This window comes from Rhea americana, unplaced genomic scaffold (assembly GCF_003343005.1).
Source record: "Rhea americana isolate MKP2758 unplaced genomic scaffold, rheAme1 scaffold_64, whole genome shotgun sequence".
Lineage (NCBI taxonomy): Eukaryota > Metazoa > Chordata > Aves > Rheiformes > Rheidae > Rhea > Rhea americana.
The window spans coordinates 1,889,544-1,902,471 of NW_028186801.1; the positions used below are offsets into that span (position 1 = coordinate 1,889,544).

Below are 12,928 nucleotides of genomic sequence, written 5' to 3' on the forward strand. Positions count from 1 at the left end.
TTGAATGTAAATGGGGTTTTTGCTTGTAAAAAGGCAGTATCTTAAATCAATGCAATAGTAACACTTCAAAACATGAAAAAGCCTTATTATAGTATACAATTTTCTATTTTATTTTATATATATTTTATTTTCCTTACAAAAGTCAGAAATTAATCTCTGAATTAGGCTTTTCAGCCACATTAAGGCATCTAAATGATGATTTTACTGTCAGAGATGGTGAACATCTGCAACTTGCAGGTAAGTCAATGGGAACAGCTGGTGTCATACTGGGCAATTTGGTTATTTAAGAGCCATTTATGGTTTTAGGTGTATAACATTAGGCTTCAGGATTTAAGAATGTAATCTAAGTTTTAAAAAATAAACCTTGTATTTGAAAAGTTTTGTCTCTATTTTASTAATTTTAGAATAGGCAACTTAGAAGAAACAGCTAGCACTTATGTCTAATGGTTGTTTTCAACTTAATCTGCAATAAAAATCTAGCTAATTTTCTTTGAGAATCTCCTATAATAAGAATAAAATTTTTTTTACATAATCACTGTAATTATCAGTATAGATTTACATAATAAATTGCCATGTTTTAGACCTAAATTTTCAAATACATACCTAGAAAAGGGAAGTATGAGACAAATTATTTCTGAAAGTTGAACTCCTGGAAACATTTTGTAAATTCAGTTTCAGTTCTGGTCATTAAGTAAATGACAGAATTTGGCTTGGGGAGTGGTATTTGTTTGTTTTACAGCAACAGTAAAACATTACCCCAAAATAATGGACGTCAGCAGTAATGCAGTAATATAGGCATTTACTAGATAAGACTAAAATARCCTTAAGCTTTTTGGGGTATTTTAATGTGTTGAGATAGTCTTATCCCTCTGCTTCACCTATAACCAGGAAAAAATACAGTTTATTCTATTGACAGGAAAATAACTTAAAAATTATTGTGTAACCGTTACCTGTCCTTTGGTGAAACTGAAATTAAAATATATTAATRAAAGACATGATGTTTTGGATATAGAAGAGCAAAATCTGCATTGATTAAAGAGACTTGAATAAGTTTACAGATAAAGTGAACAAAATTTATTATTAAAATTTCAGAACATTTACAAAGCCAGAAGTATGCTATGCTAAAGCCAGAATATGCTTAAATAACAACATATGCTAAAACAAGGAATATGTGAGGAAGTTTAAAAAGATGAATATTACCTTTTCAATTTTTTGATTACCTTTAGCGGGAGTTTAGGAACAAAATACTTAATAATAAATCTGAAACTTCTCATTTTGAGTAAGAGACTTATTATTTTATAACTTACTAATTTATAAATATCAAGTCGTAGTAACTTTACAAACATTAAGATTTCTAAAGAACTGTTTTTCTATAGAATCTTCTTTTTACTTTTTATTCAGAGCATTCTTTTATCCTAGGAAAACAGGACTGAGTACATAAAATGATGCTAGTATTCTCTTGCATCTAAATTACTTTRAATATTGGCTTAGTGTGAACTGTAACAGCTGTTTAATTAATTGACATTTTTTTTCTTTGAATTCTAGGAGTTAACTATGACACATTTTTGTTAAATTTGATAATTAATATTCCAAATCTTACCAAATGCCATCTTTAGCTTAATGTTTTCCCAGAGATGTTTTTCCCGCAAATATTTTCCTAGCATGTTAGCAGGCTCTAAGGAGCGAAAGATAATAACCAAATTATTGTCAGATCAGTTGTCTTTAGCATCATGTCAGTATGACTTTTTTGCTTAATTCACTTGAGAGTATCTTGAATTATACTAGAGTATAATTCACTAGGAGTATATATTTCAAATCAAGTTATGTAGACATATGCATGTTTATAAAACGCTTTTTTATAAAATAAACAGCTATAAAAGCAAGAAACATCACTGATGGTCTCAAAACTGCAAGAGCAATACAAATCTCATCGCATACAATTCTGAACTCCCACGGGGGATTCCATCTTGAATAATCTATAAATAAGCATATAAATACAAGTCTTACTGGGAATATGTGTATATATACAGTAACTAGGCAATTTAAATAAGGATGTAAAATTAAAATACGTACGGATAATTTTATCACGTTGTGGATTTCCTAGAAAAAGGAAAAAAAAAGAAACAGTTCTACAAGTCAGCTGTAATTTCTCTTTGCTTATCTTAGTTAGCTAAAGCAAATTAATCAGATTTACAATCAGGAGAATCTGACAAACTCTCAGAATTCTCACTGACAAACCTTAAAAATAAAACAAAAGCTAAAATATTTTCTTAAAARCTAAACAGCTGTACTTTATAATACATTCATAAAGGCATTATTGCTTGTAACAGTAATGATAATGGAGAAGAGGAACATATTACAAGGCCTTTTTATTTTCAGTTAGAATCCTCTCTTGTCTTTCTCRAAAAAAGAAATGATATTTAATATTCTGACTACACACATAAGCTAGTAAATATTATCAGGTACAATTTTATGAACGAGAAAGGAAGACAAAACTGCTTAAGTGGTGTCTAACTTCAAGATCAAGTATAACCCAGTAGCCCTTCTATTTCAGAGATGTTTGCTACCTAAAAATTAAGACCACAAAACTCCTGAATGTTTCTAAAGCTATACTAACATATATAATGACTAAAGCTAATAACTAACTGTTGGATGAAAGCCATGAGCCTTACTGACAGCTTTTTGAATGAAACTTAAAAACACATGTCCTAACTTTAGCCACAGGAAACTCCCAGCTTGTGATTTCCCAATAGGCAGAAATTGTCAGGTCTAGAACTTTCTGAACAGAGACCATATWCTGTTTCTTGATGTTTCATTCCTCAAAACATCAGGAATGTTTAGCATTTCACAACAATAATTCCTTTTTTTTTTTGACAATAATAGAGTTTAAAAAAACAGTTCGAGGACTTAATCCTATTTGTCATGGAAAAAAACTTTATAGCTAAAAAATTAAATTAGGATGCAGCCCTTTTTCCCACGGATGGAATAAGTGAGATATACAGTGTGCCTCTGAGAAAGATTTCTTTTACAACTCTAACATGGATTGCACAACCAGACTGACTTTCCCACAGTGACTGTGACTGCTTATGGAGACTGTGTCAGCTATACTAATTCTCAAATGAAATTTGGCTGTGGCTTCAGAAAAGAGTAACAACAGACTCAATGGCTTCAAATTTTAGTATTTATATCTAAATAAAACTGATTAATAACACAATATGAATAATACAGAAGTATGCAGTTTCTGAAGGCCCAAGTGACCACTAAAGAGTTGCTGCTATGTGCTACTTTAAAAAGTATGCAGCTGGATGCTGATTTCTTTGGTATGGTGAAGTCAGTAGAATATCAGAGTGCAATAGGAAAAATAATAACACATTTACCTACAATCATTAATTATATATACTTGGAATCAAAGTGGGACCTTATCATGATCACTGAGGCCCAGATTCAGCAAAATATGAACTATTTAATTATTTGGGTTTTGAACTTAATTGGCCTTAAGAATATCTTTAAATTGTTTGTGAATTGGATCTGTGAGAACATCAGCACTGAGTAAAACTGTAGTTTGTAACGTTCTTTATCAAGCAACAATGGACTTACGTATTGCATTTTACATYGGCTTGTACTTACTACACAATTTATTTTCACAGGTGTCCTCTTTTGCACAATTACTGCATGATGCTCCTTTTGTATAAGGTTTTCTTGGAAGATTACCACTACAAAGGAAAAGAAAAAGGTTTTATGAGATGTGTGGCCTTATACATAATTTTAAATAAATCATTTGTTGAAAAAAATACATTGAAAATACAATGAACTACTGAAAACTCATTAAAAACCTCAGAATAGTTTGAAATCACTCATTTTCATTGTTTGGTCCCTGATACAGAAAACAATCTCAAAAAGCTGTTGTTTTTCTTAAGGGAAAATCCTCAGGTTTTTATTCAAACTTTAAATCAGAAAATAAACTATTTTAAAAAAAAATAAAAAGAATGTTCTGGGTAGAGCCTGGTTTTAAATAGTGGAGGTAAAATGAAAAGGATTTGAAATAGGAAAATTTTAAAGCTGACATTCCCAAAATAGCTTAAAACAACTTATTTAGGAAAAAAAAAATCCTGTAAGCTATTTACTGTTGAACTATAATATTGAGAAACAGCACCATGGTTCAGCAAAATGCCTGCAAATGCCTAACAGAAAGTATGCAGTCTTACTGAAAACAGTGCGATCCTTACATGCTTAAGTACCTCATCACACTGGAGATTGAGTGCTTAAGTATAAAGATTAGCCTGCAGTAGTTACTCTGATGACATTCTCAAAAAGGCTACTTATACAAATAACTGCTGAAATTGGTAATTTTCAATAAAATGTATTTAAGTCTAACTAAAGTAAAAACTAATTTTATGGAAAATGAAGTCAGTAAATGAGTGAAGAAACAGACAATTCAGAAGACAGAATCCTACCTGAGGAACTAAAAGATAGTTTGTACACATAAGAATAGTCTTGGAGAGCCTTGTACATTCTTAGTGGCATTTAACACACTGGAAGCTCAAATCTAATGGAAATCTGAGTTTTTGRTATGTCACATACCTTTCAATTAAAACTGAAACATGCTAATTTACCATTCCTTTATTTTAAAGATGATCTAATTTGTACAACAAAATATTGCAGAATTTATATGTGAAATCTCTAAGATAACTTCAAGCTTCCAATTTAACAGGATCTTTAATCAACCTGTCTTTGGGAAGAAGCAGGTGAGATTGTTTAATCAACAATATTTTCTCCTGATTTACTGAGATATTGCTTAGATGTTGTCTAGTGATATGTCTGTAACAAAGTTCTGAACTGAAACACATGGGATCCTTGCTCTTCATGGACTTTCCTCATCTGGCAGGAASTCTAGGTACTTACTATTTTCTTCAAACAGGAAAATGGAGTAGGGAAAATACAATAGAAAAACAGAATAAGGAAATAGAATAGCACTCCAGAGACAAAAAAACAGGGTCAAAATGTGAAGCACTTTCTTCCCTCTTGGGGAGACTGCAAAGGGASGAATACTGGTTGACATGCACTCATTTCCACTTAAGGAGTCTTTGATAAAGTTAAGTATGGATCAAGCTATTTCTTCAGCTGTTGTTGTTTAGCTGGAGACTGAATTAAAATTGTCTTTTCCATCTACCTATAAATTCACCCTTTAGTGGACTTGTACACAGCTACCAAAACTGTGAGGGGCACTTAAATATAGAATCATGCTAATAAGGGATCTTGTTATTAACTGCTCTAGAACTTTAAATGACAATACATCTAGTAATTTGGTAAATTCTGGAATATGGAAATATGTTCCATCCTCTTACACCAGAAAGCAGTTATAAAGTCTTTTACTCTAAAATAAGTGGAAACCTGTAGTTCCAGAAACAGGAGAGATTTCCTATTCTGCTAAAGTAGACTTAAGACAAAGGTTCCTACAGAGCAGTAAAATGGAAACATTGTTGATACAGCAAAATGTTGAATAAACCCTCTCAATGACATCTAAAATCCAGCTGTCTCTGATGATATTTGATATTCTTAACCATGTAGTGATATAGTCACGCTGATAATTTTGATATGCATTTTCCGAATAGGGTAGAGGAAACTGAGAGTGAAGAAGACTTGCATCTGGGATATCTGACTTGCATGCATTTAACTAGTTTCCCTAGAAGTCAATGCATGATTAATCACCATCTCTTCTTGTGATAAAACAAATGAAATGCAGAAACTTTAAAAATTGAAAGAAAATAATTAAAAGGGGTTTGGAAAAGGAAGCAAAGTTGCCACATGTTAGTGTCTCAGAAGACATTGTTAAAGGTATCAGTAGACATTTCCTTCACATCATAAAACAGAAATTACACGATTTCAAAACGACTTGAGCATCATGGATATGTAAAGGACTTGATTTGCTCTGGAACAAGTTTGAACACTAAAAGGAGAAGGCCTCTGATACATCACAATGTSGCCAGGGACTGCAAACTCTAACTGGTATCTAAAATAACAATGCTAACACCCAACCTGAGACATTAACAGTTTGCTGGATCCACTGAGTCCAGTTCAGACAGACAGTTTGGCTTCACCCAGCAGTGCTATTAAGTCTCCAGAAATAATGGAGTTTTCTGACATCCTGTAAAAGCTGCAGCACCCTACACTCACATCATGTATACAACTCCTGGTAATTTGGAAGCTGTAACTGATAGCTGACAAATCACCATAATCTCTATCTAGTCTTCCCTTCAGGATTCCTCAGACTGTTTACACTTCTTGCCTTCAGCCATGATTATCAGCAATGAGAGTTAGATGTGAGACAGTGTTCATTTCTTCTAGTTCGGACTTTTTGCCTATGGTGCAGAAATTGAAGAGCTAAAATACAAAAGGGCCTGCCAACTAGGTAAAAGAAATAATTAACTGGGAAAGCTTATTGTGATAGTGGAGAAGAATGTACAGTGAATGTCCAGTTATGTGATATCTTGCTAGATCCAAGGGCATTTGTAAAGTTTTGTTACCCTTTGAAACAGAATAACAAATATCATCATAAGGCCCCTCTTAGAGCCAAAGGCTCCTTGGACAGAATAGATAAAAGATTCATCTGCCAAAAGTAAGGTAGGTAGAAGCGAAGAGACTAGAAGAACAGTTTGATGAACTGGGCCTGGTAGCATGGATGTGGCAACTAACTTCAGGCCTGAGAAGGCTGTCAAATTGGTATATCTTCAAGTCCAAGAAGAAACTGCTCTCTCACAGGTTAACTCAGCACTAAGGGCCCTAATCTCAGAAAGGAGACCCGAAAGTCAGGTTGAAAAAGGCTGTCTGTTTCAGTACCTGGAGTGTGGTGATGATTGGGGGCAATATTCTACATGTTTTTTCAAACAGTTTAGAAAGGGAAAAAGGTGTCATTAGAAACTAGTCTGTCTATTCTAACTCCACTTAACTCTGTAGYGAAGTAGAGGGTTCTTGGTGTCAAGGCAGTAAGCAGAAGAACCATGGTATGTTAGACCTCATCTTAGAGGACTGTTTAGCCTAGCTGATCAGTTCTTTAGGATCTGTAGAATAGTACAGCACATCAATATGGCATGTGGTGACAGATTAGAAAAGTCTTAAGTAACAATACTTTACAGACCTTGCTGATGTGAATTACTCATTATTCTGAATTTATAACTCAAAATATTTCAGGTCAGATTTGAAAAAAAGAACAAAATTCCATACCCCAACAAGTTTCAAAATAATTATTCAAGTGCAAGTCCAGTCTCAGGGTGTGGTGAGAGAGACAGCAAGGGTTCAAAAAAGTTTATAGGTCAACCTACTTGAACTCCCTGATAGTGTTAGAGAAATACTGTGAGAAAAACCTTGCAAATAGTTAACAAGACTCAAGGACAAGGGGGAGAGAAAAACAGTACTGTGACCCAAGTTTCGAGAAGGAATAAGAAAGATCAGGCATCATGTAAGCTCACAAGCTATGTATTTTTTTAAAAATAATGTGTAGACTGCATATGCATTTGATGAAGTGTGCATTATTATGAAACAAAATGTATTATTTCTAAACTGTCTGCCTTTGTGTTTTCAAAATTCTACTTCATTAGGAACTGTTCTGATATTTCAGAAGATCAAATAAAATATGAAATCACTTGTTGTAGTTAGCTTTATCTGGCATAGATCATTTACTGTTTTCTTATGCTTAAATGATATTTGATGCAATCACAACTACTTAATGGTCAAGAAATGATAAATATAATTTTATTTTACTCAGTTATACAGAAATAAAAAACAACTGTGCTATTACCAAGTGATTTTTAAAGATAAAGAAACTGAAATGCAACATAAAAAGCTGAATTGCATTAAAAAACTCTTCAAGAGGTAATTCCACTTGTGATTAACTGTAGCCTGCAGCRACTTCTTCATTTTTTATGATTTATATTAAAAAAAAATCAATGAAGTGGGGCTTAAGATAGAGTTTGGGGTTTGTTTAGGGCTAGCAGAGAATGAGAGTTTTCAGAAAAGTTAACAGATTAAAACAAAGCAAGTACTGATGCTTATGGCTCTTCGGATAACTGAAGTAGCTGATCATAATTTTCTCTTATTCCATTTACAATGCCAGCAATAAATGAAGATCCCAATTTATTTTCAGCTAAACATTATTATAGTTTGTTTTCATCTTGTTAATGTTTAAAATAACAACTTACCTTGGTGAATAGTTACATACAAAAAGTGCTGCATTTTTCATTCCTCCAACTTTCTTACAAAAAGCAACAGCACAGCCTACTTTATAGGAATAGTCCCAAACAACCTAAAAAAAGTTTTAAAAAATAAAGTGAAAACTGTACTTAATGGTAACCTGTTGGAATATCTAGAAAATTTCAATTATTTTCAAAGATCCTACACATTATTTTCCTTTTGCAACCCCTGATCTGTCTACTTACAAAAAAACATTTGCTGGTAAGCAAGCTTGTTAAAGCCAGTTTCTAAATATTCACACCTTAAGATTAAGTGATTTATTCAAACTTCAAGATTAAGTGAGCAAAATTCTGCAAATTTGCAGAATCACCTTCAGAACAATTTCAGTAAGAGTCACTGACTTTATGATCCATCAGTGTATTCCAAGAGACAAAAAGGGAATTAGTGGCAACTTCCAAACAGTTTCTTTGATTAGTTTCAACATTGCTAACTCAGGACTCCAAAAAGGGCTGCTCCTATGTAAGAAAAGTGGTCTAGCTGACTAATACAGCAAACTTATTACAGATTAGTCTGAAAGCTGTGCAGTACTAAAGTTTGCAGAATTATCTTCCATAATGAAGAAAAGAGTCTCTTACAGTCTGAACATCCTCTGGTTATTGCTGGAGATTTTTCCTACATCTTCTGCACATGGCTGACTAAACTGTACTGAAGCCATTTAAAACTGTTTGACTATAAACCTAGAAGGTCTGGATGATCATACACTCTACTTTTGGGAAACTGAAAGATGTAATGGATAACTCTTAGGATCCCCCCACAACAAAGAATACAGGCCTATCAAAGTGATTTGAACATTCTCAAAATGTCCATCTCTTCAAGCAGTTATGTTCAGCAGATGATACAATCTTTCTTAGAAAAGGACCTTAATGCTTAATGACATGCAACCTCAATCCTGGAGCAAGGACTGAGCATTTCATAGGCCTCTTTGTAAGAGTTTCACATGCTTTATTGCACATTTCTGTTGAGTTCTGTGTCACTATGCTATCAGCAGCTCAACATGACCTATCAATTTATGATTTGTAAATATTACTCATTTGCAGTTTTATGTCTGAGCCTACAAGTCTATGATGGCTCCTGGATCAGTCTTTGCCTATCAATTTTGAGGCAACTTTTTATATTTTCWTTAGTGCTTAACCCACATACTCTGTTTGTTTCTTTCCAGTGATTAGTTTCTTTTGTTGTGACTTAATATTTTATATTAAGGGCAAACAAACTGTAGCAATTAAGAAATAAGTAATCTGAATTGGGGGAAATAAATCTTAGAAGTAAACATCACTCCAAGAGAAAAGTGAAAAAAACCTCCAAAATTCTATGTAGACTAARTAGAACAGAAAATTTTAAAAAGGTAGAAGCTACCTTGCTACATAATTTCTTAAATTTATCATGCCAGAGAAAAAATGAAAAATTCTGTCCTGAGATACCATCCTGATCCAACCTTCTAAGAACTTAATGTCCAATAAACAGCAACTCCAACTTTGCTTTTCATTTCTATAGGCAGAACTAGGTGCAGAAAACAGGAGTTAACACTTGAGGAGAAATAAACAAGAAAGGACATAAAAAGAGGTACAAGAAGTCCCAAACAGAAAATGCTTTTAAATAACTCTGGTAGGTTCACTATTTCCTAATCCAAAGTCTACTCAAGAGGAACTGAACTGCCTAAGTAGCTGCAAAGTGCTTTTGATACTGGGATGAGAACTTAAATAGTCATTTTACCCCTTAAGACTTGAGTCTACATTAAAATATTTACTCTTTGAGATCAGTGAAACATTACATATTTAGTAATAGCTGGAACTAATCCTACTGCAAAGTTCATTTTTAAAAAATATGGGAATTAATACACTTATTTTAAACAATAAGAAAGCTTTACTTTCTCAACACAGAATTATGTTTGTCAGAATTACCATGAAGAAATCAGAAATATGTCACAAATGGCCTTTTTTGTTGTTGATGCTCTTTTTTGCCCCCTACCTTTCTCTTACAGGATTTATAAAAGGAATACAATTTACTTTGGCTGAACTTCCATTTTCACTTTCTGTTAATATTTCTACTGAGTTCTTATAGACATTTTGTAGTTACTGTCATTATTTCAAATAGTATCTCCAAACTTACAGGATTCAAAACTGTGTGGGTACCTGGCTGGATAATTTGATATGATTTTATTGCGTGCATGTAGTACTGATACTATGAAATGTATAGGGACATTTTCAGTGAGGAATATTGTAGTAAAGGTAAGAAAATTAACCAGTGCAGGGGTAACTTGCAGTATAGCCAGTATAGCTGAGGTTCCTAAAGAAGATAGTAGACTGGCAGTTGCTACAAAACATATATACAACTCCATTATTTAGAAACCYTGCTGATTTATCTGATAGGCACTGTACTAGAAATATACAGAACATTCTGCCATAGATAGCTCTTACCTGGGTGTAATGACCGCAAACATTTGTACATTTGCGTGTCTCAAAAGTGTAGAATCTGACCTCATTATACCATGCTTTAATTGCACCAGCGACACCGAATGCTCGATAACTTCCAAGCCAAATATTCTCTCCAATAGATGTAAAATTAGGATGGCACTGGTATTTGTTCTTCAAGTGTATATTATGTTTAAAAAGGCATTTATTTGCCCATGCCCTGGCAGTTCTTGCCAAGGCTGCATCCCAAGTCTGAAAAATAYGAAAATTGAAATAGTAATATAATGTGAAGTTACAACAGAACTTTTAATAATCGTGTAAAAACAGTCAGAAAGAATAAAGTAGAAATAAGACATTATATTTTGGAATTATATAAAAATAGACTTTCTATTATTTAGGCAAGTATGTGTGCTTTATTTTCATTTAGTTTTCTTGATGCAGCACAGAAATATAAAGTGATTTCATTAGAAAWTTTTTTTCCTTCTTTACTGTCAAAAATAAAATTTGTAAGAGCACTTGCTAGCAGCTGAAAAAATGTTTGGAATGCATTTTTATCTTCAGATAAGAAGTTACTTTCATTTACATTAAGTAGACTCTGTTAATTATATTATTAATTATTAACACTAATTATAACTGTTTTTTTTTTCTTTTAAATAGATCATTAAGGATTTCTATTATCTACATAAAAATCAAGCAAAAGTAAAAATGCACCGTTCCTGTAGATTCGGATTTAGRCATATTTTAAACATTTTTATCTGAAGAGTCTCTGGTAGCAAATACATATTTCTTTCACAGTAATGCTTTAGATAGAATCATAGAATTAGATAGAATCATAGAATTGGTAAGGTTGGAAAGGACCTCTGGAGATCATCTAGTCCAGCCCTCAAACGAGTGGCCCATGCGGGGATTGGACATGTGACCCTGGCATTATTAGCACCATGCTCTAACCAATTGAGCTAAACCCAAGACTGCTTCATAAGTTAAATATTTCAGTGTTCGGCTGTAACTCATTCTGCTGCCGGTTATTTCTTTGCAGTATGACTCCATYACACAACTTTTAATTCCTGAACATGCATGACCTTCAGCATTTCTGTTCCACTCATAATTGTTTTCAGTAGGTTTCTGCTACCCTTGAAGTACCTAGTTTTATGCCTTAGGTAAAAGTACCGATTTCATTGCCTAGGCTTCTCAGCATACATAGATTTCAGTATACCCTTACCCTCTATGCAGATTTTTCAAAAACTATATTGGCTGCCAATACTATTTTCTCAAGGCCCATAGTTCTTTCTACATGCATGCTATTGATATTCATTATTTTTCCTGTTTTTCTTATTCCTGAATAGTAAAACTAGGTGCAGCATCTTTCACAAGCGTGTTCATTTCCAAGGTTATACCCCCATCTGTCATTCCAGCTCCAATCCCATACTAAAGCCTTTCTTTTCAATTAATACCTGAGTATTCAAGTAGTCCCAAGCCTTCCTCCAAATACTACTCCTTTAGCTGTCTTTGCTCATCATGCTTCCCTTCTGTTGTGTGGAGCTGCACTAATCATTCAACATCCACTTTTCTTAGCATCTTCTTTAGTTTACTCTAACCCTTTCCGTGTCCCACCGGAGCATCGCCCCCTCGTCCCCCGCACCCCCGGCAGCCGGTCCCTACCATGTACCGCATGTTGCTGGCAGAAGGCTTGACACTGGCACGATGGTCRTTATGGCCACGCACACACTCCTCGATGAAGGTCTTGTCCGTGATGCTGGGGAAAGTGGGCGACTTCCCGCCTGCGCACCCCAGCACCGGCCACAGCGCCAGCACTGCCAGCCACCACCTCATGGCTCCCAACGGCTCCCAACAGCTCCAACGGCTCCAACGGTCGCAGGAGGCGTCGCAGGCCCCCCCCCCCGGCCCCGGGGCTGTTTCCAGAACCTTCTGCGCTGGTGGCAGCACCTCGCCCCAGGCGGCTCTAGGAGTGGCTTTCTCAGGTGCTCGCYACGAGCCCTGCGCTGCCTCTCATGGTAGCACGGGTCACGCTTTGCAGCAGACTGGCGGGTTACTCCGTGCATCCCTCGCTGGCCCCCGCAGGCGTCCCCTGGGCCAGCAGAAGCTACCTGCCTTGAGGGCTTGCTTGGGCGCCGGCGTGCACACAAGCCTCTCTTGACCTAGAGGTTTTGGGATGAGTTAGCTCTGCTGACGGCTATAAACGTTRTGGGGAACCTAGTCTCTACCGATTTTGTGTGGAAAAGGTTTAAAATACAAGAGTCGTGTAAAACATCTTC

At 34.8% G+C, this 12,928-nt stretch overlaps 1 protein-coding gene across 1 annotated transcript; it reads right to left on the minus strand.

The window, feature by feature from the left end:
* Positions 1-1,821: 1,821 nt before the first annotated feature.
* LOC146586875 (GLIPR1-like protein 1) lies at positions 1,822-12,485 on the minus strand. Its single transcript, XM_085320527.1, has 6 exons — positions 12,315-12,485; positions 10,662-10,907; positions 8,196-8,299; positions 3,628-3,713; positions 2,074-2,100; positions 1,822-1,976 (listed from the first exon to the last, which is right to left on the minus strand). Exons 1-6 carry the CDS (start codon positions 12,483-12,485, stop codon positions 1,822-1,824), a joined length of 789 nt encoding a protein of 262 aa, XP_085176653.1.
* Between the last annotated feature and the right edge of the window lie 443 nt (positions 12,486-12,928).